Source organism: Sphaerodactylus townsendi, linkage group LG07 (genome assembly GCF_021028975.2).
Source record: "Sphaerodactylus townsendi isolate TG3544 linkage group LG07, MPM_Stown_v2.3, whole genome shotgun sequence".
Lineage (NCBI taxonomy): Eukaryota > Metazoa > Chordata > Lepidosauria > Squamata > Sphaerodactylidae > Sphaerodactylus > Sphaerodactylus townsendi.
Genome location: NC_059431.1, coordinates 95,334,082 through 95,353,078, shown reverse-complemented (window position 1 = coordinate 95,353,078; position 18,997 = coordinate 95,334,082). Strand labels below are relative to the sequence as shown.

Below are 18,997 nucleotides of genomic sequence, written 5' to 3'. Positions count from 1 at the left end.
CTGCACATGTTTCAGTCAGAGCTGATTTCTCGGTTGTGATGCGTCTCATCTCAGCCCTGTCAGGAAACCAGCAGCCCACCTGCCATAAAAGGGTGACCAAACAAGGCCTTTGATCAGAGATCCTCCTCCTCTTCCCTGCCTCTTGACAGTCCCGCGCCTCTTTGAACCTTCCCTTCAGAGCGGAATTATGAGTTCAGAGCGTAGGTCCTTTGATGCCACCCTCATGAGACTTATCTTCCTTTCCTGGTCAGTTGCCCTCAATCTCCTGACGACCAGTGGTAAGAAACAGGGGTGGTATGTAGCCAAGAATATTGGGGGATGCATGTAGGTTTTCGCTTTGGTTGACATCTGAACTGGGGTTGTCAAATCTGGGATGAGGCATACCTGCATATTCTGGGGATGGGGAGGGCAGAGTTTGGGGAAGGGACCGTAGAAGGTAGGAAGCCATAGAATTCACCCTCCAAAGCAGCCATTTTCTCCAGAGGAACTGATCGCTGCAGCTTGGAGAGTCTAGGAGATCTCCAGGCCCCTCCTGGAGGTTGTGTAAAAAAGAATAGACTTGTCTCATAAAACTTGGTAGTTTTTATATAACCAAATCCTAGTAGATTTACAACATCTCTAATCAATACTCTACTGGCTGATAGATACATCTTAAGATAAGGTTTGCTTTCAATTCCTTGAGTCGTCTTGGTGTAGCACTCCTGCGTCCCGACGCAAAATGATTACTTCAGCATTTCTCCCGAAGGTTTATTCAAGGGACCATCTTTAATAAATGGGTACAATATCAGAAAATTGGGCCAAAGCTTACAAAAACTTCCATAAGATTTACATTAAAATTCTGTAGTTTACACTTCAAATAATCTATATCACCTGACAGATATGCTTAATACGCTACCTCAGTATCTTGTATTGAGGATGTTTAAACTCTATCTGAGAACAGCAATTACAATTTATATCAATAACGATATTCAAGTCAAGCTCCACTAACACAATTTTCAAGGTCTTACATTACCTACCAACTGGTTTCAATAAAGCAAAAGATGTTTTGCCATTGCCTGCCTCTGCATAGGGACCCAGGGATGCTACACCAAGATGACTCAAAACATTGAAAGCAAATCTTATCTTCAGATATATGTATATGCCAGTAGAGTACTGATTAGAGATGTTGTGTACATACTAGGGTTTAGTTATATGAAAATTATCAAGAAGCAAAACACATCTGCTTAAAGGTGATTGTTGAGACAGTTCTAATCAGGTGCCTTTTTTTTTGCATGATTTCATTATCATTGGCAATTTGCAAGTTGTGCTACTCCAGTTTTTCTAGTCTTAACCACTTGGAGGTTGGCAATCCTAAATTCTGAACCTTTCCAGCTCACTTGAGGCTTTTCTTCAGTTCCACTCCATGTTTTTAAGCCCAAGGCTCTTCCTTCCAAACTCAACCCCTCATTTTACCTCACAACAACCCTGTGAAGCTAGATTGAGACACCCAATCCCCTTTCCACTCACCTTATATTTTCTTTGTTTGGATCTGTGTTCTCACTGCAGCTAGAAATGTTTCTTATGAAGCAGGAGAGCCAAAGAGGGTTTGGGCTGAAGAAGGGGGCCGTGCAGTCCTTCCCTGTTACCTGAACCCTCAGAAGCTGGAGAGCAGCTTAGGAGAGCTGTACAAGAGACTGTCGATTCGATGGGAGTGGCGGGGAAGAAGGTAAGAGGAAGGACCCATTCTTACCCCAGATGGATCTTTGTTGTTCTTTTCCTTCTAGTTCATTTGTTCTGCTTTCCATCCATTACCTTGATCCAATTGACCCCAATGCTCTCTGACTTATCTTCTGACTCCTTTTCTTGTTTTTGCCAGGACTAACACAAGCTCTCTCTTGTCACCTCCAGTTCCACCCAGGTACATCACATGGTACTCCAAGTGGCAGCCAGCGGTCTCAAAACACGGGCCCGTTCCATGATGCCCCGTGCATCAGTGCAGGACAAGGACTTTCTCCACGGGGATTTCTCACTTCAGATCAAGCCTGCTACAAGAGAAGATGTGGGGAGATATAGTGCACGAGTGAAATATGGCAGCAAGGCGCATCACTGTGAGCTGAAACTTGATGTGGTATCAGGTAAGTGCATCTGATGCTCAGAAGGTGCTCATAAAAAGCAGAGTTCAATTGACTCAAGAACCTCAGGGAAGCTACCTGGGGAATCTGGGGCAGTATTTGGTAGCTGGTTAGGTTTTTAAAAATAGTCCCTTAGGAAATTTTAAACTTGTATGCTTTGAAATGAGTAAGCATGTATGCCCTGACCTGGATCGTACAGAATAGTTTAAGCTCATCAGACCTCTGAAGCTGTGGGGTTGGCCCTGGTTAGTATTTGGATGGGAAACCATCAAGGAAGTCCAGGGTCACTGTGAAGAGCAGACAATGGCAAAATACTTCTATTCTTTTCTAGCTTTGGCCATTTCCGCACAGCCATAAGGGCGCCTCCATGCCGGCAGGAATTCCGCAGGCGTGGAGGCGGAGGCCGGCAGACGGCAGGCGGCTCCGCATGGAGCCGCCTCTTCCCCCCTTCCCTTTCCCATGTACCTCTTGTGTCGCCGTCCTGCTGGCCTCCTCAGCCCCGCCCATGCTGCCCTCCGACCTCCAGGGGTCGGAGGACAGCGAGGGAGGGACTTAGGAGGCCAGCAGGATGGCGACACGAGGTACATGGAAAAGGGAAGGAAACAAGGCTTTGTTCCCGGTGGCGCGGTTAGCGCAGCGCCGCCCGAGGAAGACATTCTTTCCCCTCAACAACAACCCTTTAAAGGCGTTTATTTGTTTAGGCGACCTGACCGCCGCCCTGGGGAGGGGAGGGCAGTCAGGTGCGACCTCGGGTGCGGGAACTGCGGCCTGCAGGGGCGGCGTTTTACCGGCCTCCCCTCAGGTCACCGTGTCGTTGATTTTGGCCCAGCGAAAGGGCCTACCAAAACTGCAGGGTCGCCATAAGTTAGATGCGACTTGACATCACTTTTCACCACCAAGCATATGTTTTCCTCTATGTAATACAAGTGGCAGCATTAACAAAGGCTTTTGGAAGGTGTCTTGATTTACTCAGGGTTAACTCAGCTGAATCTCCTAAACCATCTCATCATTTAGTATCCAATTTGTAGTCCCTCTTCAAATCAACTCAGAAAGGAGTGGGTTGTTGTTCAAGAAACAGGATACGGCTTGAATTTAGGGTTTTGGTCTCCAGTTTGAGAAACTCTTGGAGATTTGGGGGTGGGGATGAGAAGTTATCTCAGCTGCCATTTTCTCAAGGGGAACTGATCGCCATTGTCCGGAGCTCAGTCATAATTTCCAGGGAAATTGCTGGTACCTCCTGGAGGATGGCAACCCTACTTGAGTCTTACATTTAATTCTCTTTTTTTCCTTTCACAGTAAGTGCAAATCCTCCTGGTCCATTGCTTGAGTCTGAGTCTGTTAAGCTAACCTGTAGCTCCACACTTCCGGAAAAGCCCATAAAGATCCAGTGGTTCTCTGCCAATCACCTTGTCAAGACATCTGGTCGTTTCTGGCCTGCAGGTCAATCTCTGTTTATCTCCAGATCAATCAGTAGTGACTCTGGGCCCTGGGTTTGTGAGCTGACCTATGCAGGTGGAGAGCGAGTTTCTGTCACACACCACCTTCAAGTCTTAGGTAAGAGATCAATCTCCATCTCAGCTTCCTCCAAACTGTGGATTGTTTCATCTGGAGCAATGAGACTCCACTTCTCTCTCAATTCCATCTTCTCTGGATGAGCAAATAGACATTATTATCTCAAATTCAGGTCCACACTGATACTGTCTAATACCCTGGACCATCTTTCTGCTTCCCTGTGCAGGATTTGCTGGGCCAACCTGGCCTGTAGTCTATGCTGCAACAGGAACCAACATTTACCTGCCCTGCATACTGAATTTCAATCCCTTGGACTACGACAACTCAAAGGTAGCTGTGCGTTGGAGCCACGTGGCAGGAGATGACTTGAAAGCCAAGTCCAACCAACATCAAGGAACCAATAAGAATCTTGCCTTGTATCTCCCTGCTGTGGGGCCAGATAGTGCCGGCCAATATTTCTGTGCAGTCTCCATCAATGGCACAACCATCTCTAAGAATGTCACTCTGGTAATAATGACAGGTGAGGCAGACATCTGGTAGGATGCCCAGATCTTTTGAGGGTACGTGCTTGTATGTACTGAAGCTGGAAAACATGGGCATTGGCCCGTTCACACAAAATGGTATCTACATGTATTGGAAGGATTGTGGGTAGGCCAATCTCTCCTTAGGTGGGAGTTGAAAGCCAAGATTGTTAACAACTGAAAAGAGCCTCTTGCCTGCCACCTTGCCTGTTCTCAGTGTATTCTCCTCACGCAATGGGTCACATCAGAGCATTTAGCATCAGAATACCATCTTCATAGGGGATAAACAACTCTTTTGGTATGCATGTCCCCTCATCTCTCCTGATTTGGATTGAGGCTGCACACAGAGGGGAAGGTAGATTAAACCTTCCACCCCCGTACAGTGTCACTTAACAGCTGTGCTATTGTTAGCACTTTAAAGGAAAGAAACACGGGTACCTTAAAAAACTGGTCTGCATGGGTAAGACCCTGGTTTCGATTACCAAAATCAGGTAGGGGATGAAAGCTTAAACTTGTACAGTCCCTCCCCTTGTGGTTCCAATCCAAACTGGAGTCATTCTTGGGGGTCACCATTTACAAATGAATAGAGAGAGATCCATGACCTTTGTCAGGTCCCTTTTGGCCCTTTTATTGCCTCCTTTTGAGTTGAAGTGCAAACCTGATTTGTAGATCCATCTCTTCTGTGTTCTACATCAGCTATTTCTAGTACATCTATACTCCCTCCCTCGACAAGTATTTTCTGCTTGCTTGACCCTCTGTGCAGCTCTTTCTTTGATCCCCATTGACCGGGCAGATCCCACCACCTCTGGCCTGCTCACTTTTAAGATCTAGTTTTGAGACCTTTAGTATGCAAGATTTTCTCTCCTGTAAGTTCAAGTTCCTTCCTGCCTTTTGTTCACAGAAGGAACTCCTTCCATTAGCAAAGCCAGTTCAGTGCAACTGGTCTTTAGGCATATTCTCTTCCTGCAAGTCTAAGAAAAGGAAAGTACCAAGTCAGCTGAGCTGCAAACTTTAATCAACAGATCCATCATTTTTAAAAAGACCCAGCAACAAATTGTTAGCGAAGCTGCAAGTTAAGGCAGATTCTTGACTGTTTGAGGCTTGGTGCGTCACAACAATGTGTAAGTGTAAAATGCCAACAGAGGACTTATGCCAACCTCAGCAAGAGGTTTTCTAGGCAAGTGAGAAGCAGAGGTGGTTAGTCAATACCTTCCTCTGGGGAGTCTTCCTTGGTGGTCTTCCACCTCAGTACCAACCCTGCTTAACTTCTGAGATCTGACAAGATAGGCTCTACTCCATGCTGTGTTCTTCCTTCCCTTGTTACAGCTATAGAAAATACAATATTAATGATGGCCTTTCCCATAACAAGCACATCTTTTCCTTAAAGTAAATGGGGCACTACCTTGACCTTCCTTCATCACCTTACCTACAGGAAAGTTTTGTGTGTGTGTGCAGAGTGCTGTCAAGTTGCAAAATACTTAAGGTGACCCCAGCAAAAGGCTTTCAAAGCAAGTGAGAAGCAGAGGTGGTTTGCCATTGATTGCCTTCCTCTGCAGAGTCTTCCTTGATAGTCTCCCTTCCAAGTACAGGCCGCTTTCCAGATCTGAGGAGATTGAGCTATGCTATGCTGCCTTCACATTACGCCCCCCCCCGCCCCCAATCATTTAAATGTACATTAGCTTAGTATCAGATGCCAGGGATCAATGAATGGAAGCCAGGGATAGTGTCATTTTTAATGCAGGCGATAGATGTGAATTTGCAAGGAAATTACAGTCTGGGGCAATCAATGCATTTTTTCCTTCCTACCTTCTCCCCAGTCATTCCAAGCATTGAGGGGCCAGTCCTGGAGGGATCTCACTTGGTGCTCACCTGCAATCTGAGCCATGCCCCAGGAAAGGTGCATTTTCAATGGAAGTGGTTGGGTCCAGAGCCTTCAAATAGTTCCAAAGCTGCCTTCAAGAGTTCTGAACACTTGACCACCGGCTGGATCCGAGAGTTCTCCAAGGTGTCGCCTGAGGATTCTGGGATTTGGGAGTGCAGCATCCACAGTGCAGAAGGGAGGCTGGGCTCTGTGCAGTATCACCTGGAAATTGCAGGTATTCTTTCCCGCTTTCTTTCTTCTTCATGCAAGCGTCACAGTCTGACTAGGTGTAAGGTAGTAGTTGTACATACAGGAGTGAATCCCGTGGACCTTGTCATGGTTGGCTTCTGAGTAAAAATGAGAATGGGGCTGCCTGACACCCACATACCTGCAACCACTAAATCCTGATTTCAGTGCATGATTCAATAAGATAATGGAAAGAGACGGCTGCTTCCATCTCTGATTCTGACAGACTGACAAGAAGACAGAAAACCTTTATTGGCATATAAAACATACCAAACAACCATGATCAAACCATAAAGAAAATGAAGAGCAAGCCATAATCACACATTAAAGATTGAATAAGTAAACAACAATTTATCTCCCAGCCTGATTTTGATGCAACTTTTTTGCATCTTGCAAAAATGTTTGCTACTTTCTCGCTTATTTCAAGATTGGAATTCAAGAGAAGGAACAATTTTGCAGCATCAGAAAGTCCTGTCCTATTTACTAAAACAGGGCTTAGAAACTTTGTTCAAATTTCCGAAAAAAGGACAATAAAATAAAACATGCTGGATAGTTTCAGTGCCGCTCACTTTGCAAGGGCAATGCTTATCTGAATATGTAACATCTTGATATTTCCATAAAGAATTTCAGATGGCATAACTCTGAATTTGGCCAAAGAAAAAACTCTACATTGGTTCGGATTTTGGAGATGGTAAAGATATGAAGCAGCATGGCCTGCATTGTAGAATCCCCAGTCTTAAAGGGGAGCAAGCCTTGTTGGTTGCACTATTAAGATTTTGCACTTGGATCTCCAAAAAACTGCATTTTATTTTTCAAAAGGCCTCAGATGCCGAAAGATTAAAAAGAGTCTGTGGATATGCCAAGAGATCTAATTTTTTCCTTAATGGCAGGAAACCAATTTGAAATATTGGATAAATGAGGCTAAGGGGATTTGAATTGTAGTGTATTCTCAGACAATACCTTATAGTTGTAAGCTGTGTCTAAGACTGCTCAGTCTCCGATTTTGAGTGTCTCTGTGTACCTACAGCCCTTGGGATGAAGAAGTAACAGGCCTATGCTTTGTGACTGAATGGCCAAATCCTTGTGGGGGGTGTTGATAGTCTCCTGCTTCCCAAATATCTTTGATCGCTGTCTCGGCTTCTCCTGCTGCATCTTCTCCAGGGTGTGACCCCCTGTCTTGCAACTCAGCTGCTCCACTCCACAGCTTCCACACCCACCTAAGGTTGCCCCCTACCCCAGCAACCGGCGGGGTACAGAGGCAGTGGTGGGATTCAGCTATTCGCATCACTTCGGCAGAACCGGTTGTTAAAATGCTGCTTGTAAACAACCAGTTATTAAATTATTTGAATCCCACCACCAGAACCAGTTGTTAAATCATTCGAATCCCACCACTGTATAGAGGGATAGGGTTGCCAGATCCAGGTTGGGAAACTCCTGGAAATTTGGGTGTGTGGTGTCTGGGGAGGACAGGGACCTCAGTGGGGTACAATGCCATGGCAGCCATCCAAAGCAGCCAGGTCCTAGTCCAGGTTAGGAAATAGGGTTTGAGGAGCACAAGGACTTCAGCACTGCAGGATATAATGCCATGGAGTCCGCCCTCTGAAGCTGCCATTTTCTTCAGGGGAACTGACCTCTGTTGTCTGAAGATCAGTTGTAACTCTGGGAGATCTTCAGGTCCCACATGGAAGTTAGCAACTTTATTTGTATTTTATTTTCTTACACTTATACTCTGCCCATTCCCGGCCAAGGCTGGGCTCAAGGCTGCAGCTATTCAAAGAGACAGGTTTTGAGGCATAAAGAAAGGGGAGCCAAGCTAGATAGAGATCCACTTGCCTGTGCAGTTTCCCCCAACCCCACAGGAAAACAGGATTAAGGGAGGGCTGATTCTTCACACCCCCATGACATTAAGCTTTATTCCTTTCTGATCTGCCTGTTCCATTGCAGCCAATCTAAGGTTTATTTTGTAGGTGCCCAAGTTGCTAGTCCAGCACAAAACATGATGCCTGAGGAGATCACTTATGGACTGATTAGCTTCCTCTTTGCCCTTGTGGTCTCTGTTGCAGTTCTGATCCTCTTGTGGCACAGGGTAAGTTCCTGGGCCCCTCGTTTCTTTGCCTGTGGGCATCTGCCACCTCTGGGCACACGGCTGATTTTCTTCCTGAGTATCAATCAGCCTAACGGGAGGTCAGGGCAGGCCGGTGCAAAGCTGATAATAGGCCCAGGCCAGGTGGGAAATGTGGGCCCCATTTCAAACCGCTCATTAAGTATTTTTGTAATCAGTTATCTGCATTTATTTATCTGAATTTTAACTATATTAATCTTTTATTATTTTGATTATGGATCTTCTGTAAAATATTAATATTTTGTGCCAAGAGATTCTCCTTTGATTTCTTTACAATATCAAGTTTCTTTATCAAAGGGTCTCTTTTGCCAAGCAAGTAGGTCTCATTAGACATCTTAGTCTCATGCTAACTGACCCCCATGCCCCCCCTCTGTTCTGGCCTGGGTTGGGGATGACTCCAAAGGGGGAACAGAAATTCTGGCTACCATTACTGCTAGCCAGGCCGGGAACAAAATACCTGATATAATGCTGGAAGCCTCATCTCTACTACCCCGCAAAAAGACAAATGATGACCTTGGCTACTTATTTATTTATGGGTTTGTTTGTTTATTACCTTTAATTTCCCACCCTTTACCAAGGTCTTCAGGCAGGTTACAATAAAAACCGTACAACAGTAAAATCACAACAGTAAAATCTCAGCAGTAAAAATCCAACAACAGTAAAATCTCAACAGTAAAAGTTTAACAGTAAAATCACAATAGCAAAATCACAGAAAAACCATCTTAAAAACCCAAACACAATCTAAAATTTCCTGCACCTACCACACACACCAACTCACAATAAAGGGGCGGGGGTGTACGGACATATCAATATATGACACAGGCATGGAGTCAGGGATGTAGGTATAGATTTTTTATGGGGGGTTGGGGGGGCCACACCACCACCCACCCCTAGGACATGGCCACGCCTCCTCAAGCCCCGCCCCTGGCCTAGCACTTATAAAAGCAGCTCTCCGAGGCCGGGGATGTCAGACTTCCCTGCCCTGCCCTCCCCTGCCCCACCCCTCTGGGCAGAGGCATAGAGGGAAAATGGAGCCTGGTGCAAAATCTGAGTTTTGTGCCCGCCCCCCCTGCGCAGCCGCTGTGATGCTGGAATCCACCCCCAAACAGCATCACTTTCAATGGTATTTAAACTTGAGAGCCCTAATTCTCCTTTTAAATCCACCTTAAAGGGAGAATCTGGGGTCCCTAGTTAAACAACATTGAAAGTGATGTTGTTTTGGGGTGGATTATCCCCCACCCTGAAACAGCATCACTTTCAATGTGGCGTAGTGGTTAAGAGCAGGTGCATTCTAATCTGGAGGAACCAGGTTTGATTCCCTGCTCTGCCACTTGAGCTGTGGAGGCTTATTTTGGGAATTCAGATTAGCCTGTGCACTCCCATACACGCTAGCTGGGTGACCTTGGGCTAGTCACAGCTTTTCGGAGCTCTCTCAGCCCCACCCACCTCACAGGGTGTTTGTTGTGAGGGAGCAAGGGCAAGGAGAATTTAAGCCTCTTTGAGTCTCCTACAGGAGAGAAAGGGGGGATATAAATCCAAACTCTTCTTCTTCTTCTTCTAAACTGAGGACCTCAGAGTCTCCCTTTAAATCCATGCTGAAGGGGGTGGATTTAAAAGGAGAATCTGGGGAAATTTGGGGGGTGCCTGTTGTCAGGGGTGCAATTGTTAAACTAGAAGCACCAAACTTTCAGGGTATCTTTAGGAGTCTTCTTCCCTATCGAGTACCACCCAGGTTTGGTGAAGTTTGGTTCAGGGGGTCCAAAGCTATGGACTCCCAAAGGTGTAGCCCCCATCTCCTATTAGCTCCCATTGGAAACAATGGGGGATGGGGGCACCCCTTTTGGTAGTCCATAGCTTTGGACGCCCTGGACCAAACTTCACAAACCTGGGTGGTATCAATTAGAGACTCTCCTGAGAATGCATCCCAGGTTTGGTGAAGTTTGGTTCAAGGGGTCCAAAGTTATTGACCCTCAAAGGTGTAGCCCCCATCTTCTATTAGCTTCCATTGGAAACAATGAAGGATGGGGGCACCCCCTTTGGGAGTCCATAACTTTGGACCCCCTGAACCAAACCTCACCAAACCCGGGTAGTATCATCAGGAGAGTCCCCCAAACAATCCGTGAATGTTTGGTGCTGCTAGCCCAAACAATGCACCCCCTGCAAGCTAAAAACCAAAAAAGCACTAAAATGTTTTAAAAACCCACAAACAGAGGGGCGGAGCTTCGGACATGAATGGGTTTTTTTTTTTCAAACCTGAGAACCCCCACCCTTACCTACGTCCATGCATGGAGTTTAGCAGCAGAAGGATTTGGGATTGGAGTCATGATGCTGGGGAAGAGGGTTGGAGGAGAAATAACTCTTCCGCTCCCCATGCTGCCTCCTTCCATAATGTCCCCATGTCCCATTTGTGGCCATCAGGCAGCCATCTGTTGACTATTCCATCACTTAGGGTGGCCCTGTTTCTGACTTATGGTAATGGAGTTGGTTTGATCTGAACCACTGGGCTTGCCTTGTGATTCTCTTTGCTGTCAAAGTGTTCAGCCACTTGCTAACTAGAGAGAACACCATTCCAATTCCTCCCTATGTTTTCTTTTCTTTTAGACACGCTCACTAAACATCCCAGCACTGGATAGACTGGTAGCAGCTGCCCATCTGAGAAAAGAGTTCAAGGATGCTGCCCAAAAAGAGAAGGTCCTGCAGACAGAACCATGATGACAGCAAAGAGAGAAGTTCTGTGAAAGGTGGCAGGAAGGCCCTGTGAAATGCAGACTTGGAGGGGTGTAATGAGCTCTTGGTTAGTCCAGGGCTGTATCTTTTCTCCTGTGAAACCCAAAGCAGAATGCTGGGTCTGATCTGGAGATGGAAAACAGGTGCAGGAGAGCTCTGAGAGGCCTTCTGTTTTTGCACTGGTCTGCTGTGGGAGGTGGCACCCAAGGCAGCTATTTAAAATAAAACAAGGGAAACATTACAGGAAGGGAGTTTGCTTGTTGTGGGCAGTGTGAGCTTTAAAGAAGGCATGCAAAAATATTAATCAGGACTCCAGGACTCACAAGTGTCTTGGCCCTGGATAGATTACGTCTGACTGCATTTTGACTCTTTCTACTTGACTAACTTTTTTCACAACCATGCTGTATCTATAGAAATACCTTTAAAATGTTTTATTGCTTTTCAGCACATTTAATTCACATTATTATTATTTCAAAACTGTAAAGATAAATCATATACCTTTGGCTTCTAAGTGATTCTGTGACTGCTGCTGGATAGATTTTATGAGAACAGAATGGAGACACAGCATTTGAAAGAAGTGTCACACCTAAACTTTGCAAGACAGTTCTGAAATTCCCCGTAAGCACCCACCCAGACTCTCTCTGCTCAGCATTCCTTTCTAATACATCTGTTTGCATTGCAAACATGTATGTAGCATCCACACCCTGCATTTTTAGTATTTCAGTCATAGATGTATGCCTAAAAATATAATGTGTGAAGTGGTCTTTTGGACACTCTTTGTACTTTGTACACTCAAGCAAATTTAACTCAGAGATTGCATTGCCAATCGGCTTGAAGAAAAATGTCTTGTCCTTTTAATGTATTGTGGATGCTTTTCATGGCCTTTAATTAATTAAAGTCTCAATTAAAGGGTAAAGATATTTTTCCCCAGGCTCTCCAAAGTTCCCATGAGAAATAAAATGAACCCATATGGCTTCTGCTGCCCAGGAAGCACCTTCAAAGTTTGTAATGTATGTTGTCTGTGAAGATATGGTCTAACTCAATAGCTAGTATGTGGTGTTATAGCTAAGCAACGAGGTGAATCATCATAAGTGGGGTTGTCCCCTTCTTAGTCCACTGAGATGAAGTGGTTTACAAGAGTATAACTCTGCTTAGAGTTGTAGCGTAAGCTAAGACGCAATGGAGTCCCTCAATCAAAACTTGCTTTTTTTTTGCAAACTAAGCAGGACGTACCATTGCTACCCTGCATCAGCACTATGATACTGATTCCACTGACCACCTTTAAAAAATAGTTGGAAAGAGGCCCAGCGAGGGTCGCAGATGAAGCTCTTAAAAAGCTCCAATGCATCCTTCAAAATTTGGGTGCTGTGTGGTTTCCGGGCTGTATGGCCGTGTTCTAGCAGCATTCTCTCCTGACGTTTCGCCTGCATCTGTGGCTGGCATCTTCAGAGGATTCCTCTGAAGATGCCAGCCACAGATGCAGGTGAAACGTCAGGAGAGAATGCTGCTAGAACATGGCCATACAGCCCGGAAACCACACAGCACCCAAGTGATTCCGGCCGTGAAAGCCTTCGACAATACATCCTTCAAAATGCTAAGTAGCAGTATTCCCTGAGCTGTAGTCCGCAGTTTCCCTCCAGTATCCACTGAAGTAGCTCATGATGTCCAAGTGCTCAGCCTCTTTCCATTAAGAAAATATCTGTTTGCCTCAAAGGCACAGTTGGCTTCTTCTTACAAGCTTATTAAAAAGGCTTGTATGGTTTCCCTGGTGTTATTTGTACCATTTTATATGCAGCAGGCATTTGGCTTACAGGGAGGAGCCCCCTGGGGGGGGATGCAATTTCACATAAAGCAGCAGAACAGCATATCAGTTCTGTGAGGGTAGGCATGCCATGTGCCACTAGTGACAGAAACCACCACACTCCACCTCCAGCCTCAGCCCCAGTCCCTTGCCCTCATTGATTTGAGGAACAGGAGAAAAATATGTGTGAAGCAAATAGTATTGATGATGACACTCTAGGAGTTACTCCATGGTAAAGACGTAGCAGTAGGGATTCCTAGAGCTAAACAAAGGAGACAACCCACCACAACACAGGGAAAAACAGAGGTACAAAAACATACTTGAGGGAATAAGAAATCAAATGACAGTGCATGTTCATAATTTTTATAACAAAGCCTATTCCTGGTTTTTATAACAATTAATATGTATCCCACCTTTATCCCCAAAGGTGACCAAAGCAACTTAGAGCATTCTTCTCTCCTCCATTTCATTTTCACAATAGCCCTATGAGCAGAGTTAGTAAGATTGGCCCAAGGTCACTGATAAGCTTCCATGACACAAATCCAGATCTCCCAGATACTGGTGCAACCCTCTTAACCATTACACCACACGAACAGCAGTTTTGAAAGCACATTCTTCTTCACATAGTTTTTTAAAATCTGGGATTCCTAAAAGGTCACCTGGAAATGATGTCAAATTCTCCAACCCCCACCCAGATATGTCACATCCTCTGAGCCATTCTAGTCTTTACCATAGAGACTGAAGAAATTCCTAGGGCCATTGTGGAGGTTGTGGTATTACCTCCGCAGAAACATCAGCCTGCCAAGGCACCGCCCATCAAATCTGGTGTTTGTCAGTGCTACGGTATAAAAGGGTCTTGTTTATACTGTACAGCTGCTGAGACTGAAATCAGAAAGCAAAGAACTCGCGAGCAGGGGCTTAACATTTTCCATTTGAGCAGTCCTCCCATTTGAGCAGTCACTCTCCTGGCTGCTTTTAGCCTCTCTGGGAAACCAATATAGGGTCTGCTCATGGGGCATAGGGTGACTGCTTAAATTAGTGGTATATCATGGCTCAAAAACTGAGGGGAAAAGTGACACTTAGCTTCTTCAGAAGAGGCACTGACATCTTCATCTACTGACCTTGGCTGCTCCCCCCCCCCAAAAAAAAGATGCCATGTTTACCTATCAACTGCTCCCAGTGAAAGACAGTTTTGTGGTTCAAGGCAGATTCTGGATGCAGAGTGTGAGTGGGGCTGAGCAGAGGTAGAAATGCTAAAGTGATAGACACCCCCCCCCCCCAATTTTGGTGAATTCAATCTAAAAAAAAGCTCTCAAAAAGATCACACAATATGGCATGTGAGGTCAGCTATGGTCTTCGGCTCATGCTAGAAACGTGGCAGGGTGTAAGAGCTCCCTTGAGAGATATTTTTTATTCTACTTCACCTACATTCCTTGAATTTTGGGAGAAGCAGAAGAAGAGTTTCGATTTATACCCTGCCTTTCTCTCCAGTAAGGTGTCTCAAAGCAGCTTACAAACTCCTTCCCTCCTTCCCAACAAACACCTTGTGAGGCAGGTGGGACTGAGGTAGGTGAAGAAACATATGCAGTTTACCAGAGAAGAGACTGCCGCTCATTTGGAGGAGTGGGGAATCAAACCAGGTTCTCCAGACTAGAGTCCACTGCTCTTAACCATTACACCACACTGGCAGCTGCTTGGGAAATATGACTTTGAACAGATAAACAGGACAGGAAAAGGTTACACAACCCCCTGATGTGTCAACCCTCCACTCAACTGTCATCCTCTCAGGGCCCCTTTTAATTTTTTTATAAGAAAGAGACAGGCCATGTGCCTTCTGTGTAACATCTAGTCTGGCCATGGATCAACGACTTTGTTTTAGATGTGCCTCCCAGATGCAAGCAGGCCCAATTCTGGTTGTGACCACGAGATGAGTGCCTTCAGATTCCTCCGTGTGTGGTTGGGAACGGGTCTGCAGAAAAAGTGTTCCATCCCCTGAATAGAGGCTTCATGTGTGGAAAATTGCAGGTTATGCTTTACCTAGCATGGAGGCAAATAACATCACATGGTACATAATATCCCATTAAAGGGCAGGATGTTTTCAGGCAGTTGTATTGGCAACCCTACCCTTCCCCTCAGCAGGGATGTGATGTCATAGAATCCACTCTCTGAAGTTGCCATTTTCTCAGGGGAACTGATCTTTATAGTCTGGAGATCAGCCATAGTTCTGGGAGATCTCTAGGCCCCACCTGGATGTTGCCCACCCTAGCACAGCCTCTGAATCTTCGCACCGCTTAGAGAAGCCAGAGTCCAAAATAGAAACTTCAGGGTAAGATATAAATGAGGGGGAAATGGTGTGGCACAGATGGTCAAAAAAACGCCAAGATTCCAGAACTATCTGTCCCTTAAACAGCAGCAAAACAAAACAAGAAGGCAAAATTGCTGTGGGACATACCATATAAGCTTGAGGGTGCATTGCCACGCTCAATTGATGCTATATCTATCCGCCTGTTGCTGGGAAGCTGTACCACAAAGAAGCAATACTGTTGTCAGCAGTTCCCACCATATTAGTTTGTCAATAGGACGATGCAGTCTTTCCACCAGTTGGTGCATCTTTTGTGGTCACAGCTTCACACATTCCCCCATGGTTTCCTTTACATGCTTCACACAAAAGCCAGCAAAGGCCACAGAGGTGGCTCAGTGCCATCACCTTCTTGGCAGGGTGACAAGTGACACTTATCTGTCCTAGCGGAGACATGTATTCTAAGATCCTCACTGTGATGTTTCAAAACAAGGGAATTGTACTCCATGGTAAGCACCTCAAACATTAGTATAACATTTCTTCCTCCAGCCAACATAGTGTAGTGGTTAAGATCAGTGGACTCTAATCTGTGGAACCGGATTTGATTCCCGAGTCCTTCACATGAGTGGCAGACTCTAACCTGGTGTGCTGGATTTGTTTCCCTGCTCCTACACATGAAGCCTGCTGGGTGACCTTGGGCCAGTTGCAGTTCTCTCAGAACTCTCTCAGCCACACCTACCTCACCAGGTATATGTTGTGGGGAGAAGAAGGGAAAAGTTTGTAAGCTGCTTTGAGACTTCTTATGGTTGAGAAAATAGGGGTATAAATCCAATTTGTCTCCTTTCTCTCCTCTAAAAGACAAGACTTGGTACAATTTTGCCTGTGGGCAAGGTAGCTAATGTTGGCCCCCCCCCCCCCCCGAAAAAGTCTGTAATAAAAACCAGTGAATCCATGGCACACTGAAAACAAGCAGAGAAGTCCATTTATGCTTCGCACAAAGTCCTGGGGTGGGGTTGAACTACTAACATGGCAACACGCACAGAGGTGGGATCCAACCAGTTCTCACCACTTCTCTAGAAGTGGTTACTAATTTTTTCTGAGTGCCGAGAAGGGGTTACTAAAGCAACCTCCCTGCCCAATAGGGACTGGAGATGCGTGTGTGCAGTGGCGCCACTGTTTGAATCCCACCACCATCGGTACCTGTTATTAAAATTTTTGGATCCCACCACCGAACACTCACCCACGAATATGGTTGCCAGCTTTGGGTTGGGAAATTTGAGGGTTGGTGGAACCTAGGGAGAACAGATTTTGGGATGGGGGGGCCCCTCAGCAGTAGTGTTGCCAGATCCAGGTTGGGAAATTCCTAGAGGTTTGAGGATGGAACCTGAGGACAGGGACCTCAGTGGGGCATGATGCCATAGAGCCCACCCTCCAAAGCATCCATTTTCTCTAGGGGAACTGTTCTTTGTTGTCTGGACATGAGCTGTAATTCTGGGGGATTCCCAGATCGCACCTGGAGGCTGGCATCCCTACTCCGCCCTCAAAAGTAGCCACATTCTTCAAGGAAACTGATCTGTGTTATCAAGGAGATAAGTTGTAATTGCAGATCTCCAAGCGCCACCTGGTGGTTGGCAGCCCTATGCACGAATGCTCAAGGCCAATGCCTGTAAGCAGATTGGACAGGTAAATTATTTCCTCCTGTGCTCCTTTTCCTAACCACTGTGTGAATCTGAACTGTGATGGTCCTTCAGTGCCCAGGTAACAGGCGGTCCTTTGCATTTCAGAAACACTGGTCTGCCTTTAATCCCTTTTTGGATTTAAAAACAACAACAGTTTGCAGCCTGGGAAAGCAAAGGATTATACAGGCTTAAGGATTTACGTATTTATAACCAACCTTTTTTTTTTTCTAGGGGGGAAAAAGCGTAATGATCAACTCTGGCAGTTCCAGATACATCGAGTACAGCAGTTCATTAAAAAGAAACATCACATTACGAATTTGGTTGTGCTGTATTGGGACAGCATTTGAATGCTGAATTCATTTCAATTCAAATGAGACAAAAACGCTGGAGTTTCTGAAGTTAATGCGTATATGTTACATCTAACACAAGTGGGGGAGAATCCCATCTCCCCCCCTCCCCAGCAATTGTGGAGCTGGTGCAGCTCCAAGCTCAACTGTTGGGAAATATTGCTTATAAAACAGAGTCAGTGCAATAATGAGACAGAGACAGTTGCTTTTACTGAAATATAATTTACTTACTTACTAAGAATAAGGGTAAGGTAACTTGGGAGATAAAACAAGAAATGTCTTACTAACTAGCTGGCTCATCAGCCAGGCCACTACTTAAACTATCACATTGCTAACAAAGAACTGCTACTGTGCATGTGCAGAGGGCAACAAAGAATATATATCTAATGCCTACGTGTGCGACTGCATGTATCTCATGCCAGTCGTGCCAGTCGGCTTAACCAGTAGGTATCAATTACCTGGTCACTGACTTCTGACCTCACTAACTAATTAGCATTCAACAATTAACTCCTTCTTTGCTGGATTGTGTGACTGGCACTTTCCAAATCCCAGCAGCAACCCCTCGCCCTGAAGCCAGGCCATGTCTGCCGTAGTGCCCAGGTGCTGCTCCAAGCCTGTAGCGTTTCCTGATATTCTGTGGCCTGGGCCAGAGAGCCCCCAGCATGTGCTGCAGCCAATCATGGCATGCTTCTTGCAGCAGCAGTTGCCACTTCCCTTGGTAAGAGTGCTGTCCGCGCATGCACAGGCTCCACTGTTTCTTTAATCTGCGGGAACTTAAAAACCCCAAGATTTTTTTTTTAAAAAAAACTTTTCAATTTTTTTTGGTAAACCTGGGGAGTACCTCAAAGTTGTAGAAAAATCTGCACAGCCTCTGGGTTGTCCTGACCCACAGATATAGGTAACTGCAAATGTGGAGGGTGTGTGTGTGCCACATGCTGCTATTAAATGAATAGATGTTAATTAGGATGTGTCATGGGGAAGCAGGTGAGCCCAGCTGAACAAAAGTCTTGGAACCCATGTTCTAGTAAAGACCTCTTAATTTTTTTATTTTTTTTTGCAAGCAATAAAGAGGCAACGTTGAAAATCTGTTGCTGGCAAATTGCTATCTTTGAAAAACATCCCAGTTCATAATTTCCCTTCATCAACATTCTGGAGAGAGTGTGATTCTCTATATGCACGTTGTCTTTCTCTGGTGAGGCAGTTGTTTATTTCATTTTTGTCCTGTCTTTTCTCCAGGGAACTCTGGGGAGCTTAGATGGTTAGTGCATAGGGCCGTGGAATATAAATCTTGCACACAAAAGACTTTGTTTTTTCCTCTCCTAAATGTTGCCTGAATGGAACGAGCTACGTGCTGGAAATCCCCTCCTTCCTCCTCACTTTTGTCTTGGTACCTTAGGGTGTGGGATGGAATAGCACAAGAGAAATTCCTGTTCCGAGCCCACCTCCCCTCAACCTTGACACACTGGCTTTGCTAAATAGGGCCTGTTCAGTGATTGTACCTCCTGATCAAATACAAATCTTTATTGAATGATACAAATGCCCCTTTTCATGCCAGGCTGTATTTTGTGTCTAGGACTGCCATCCTCCAGGTGGAGCTGCGATCTCTTGAAATTACAACTGATGTCCACACTACCGAGATTAGTTATCCTGGAGAAAATGGCTGCTTTGGAGGGGAGACGTGTATGCCATTGCACCCTGCTGAGATCCCTCTTTTCCACAAACCCCCTATCTTCCCCAGCCTCTACCCTCAAATATCTAAGAATGGCCCAGC

General features: G+C 45.5%; 1 protein-coding gene across 1 annotated transcript; it reads left to right on the top strand.

Annotated features, from left to right (window-relative positions):
- Positions 1-223: 223 nt before the first annotated feature.
- On the top strand, positions 224-11,085 carry LAG3 (lymphocyte activating 3). Its single transcript, XM_048504394.1, has 8 exons — positions 224-278; positions 1,546-1,705; positions 1,888-2,114; positions 3,408-3,665; positions 3,850-4,143; positions 5,962-6,240; positions 8,219-8,337; positions 10,975-11,085. The coding sequence occupies exons 1-8, from the start codon at positions 224-226 to the stop codon at positions 11,083-11,085; spliced, it is 1,503 nt and encodes a 500-aa protein (XP_048360351.1).
- The last annotated feature ends 7,912 nt before the right edge of the window (positions 11,086-18,997 follow it).

Coding starts and splice junctions, on each gene's coding strand:
- LAG3 (XM_048504394.1), top strand. CDS start 224: ATGAGACTTATCTTCCTTTCCTGGTCAGTTGCCCTCAATCTCCTGACG. Junction 1,706..1,887: donor TGGGAGTGGCGGGGAAGAAG/GTAAGAGGAAGG, acceptor TGTCACCTCCAG/TTCCACCCAGGTACATCACA. Junction 8,338..10,974: donor TGATCCTCTTGTGGCACAGG/GTAAGTTCCTGG, acceptor CTTTTCTTTTAG/ACACGCTCACTAAACATCCC.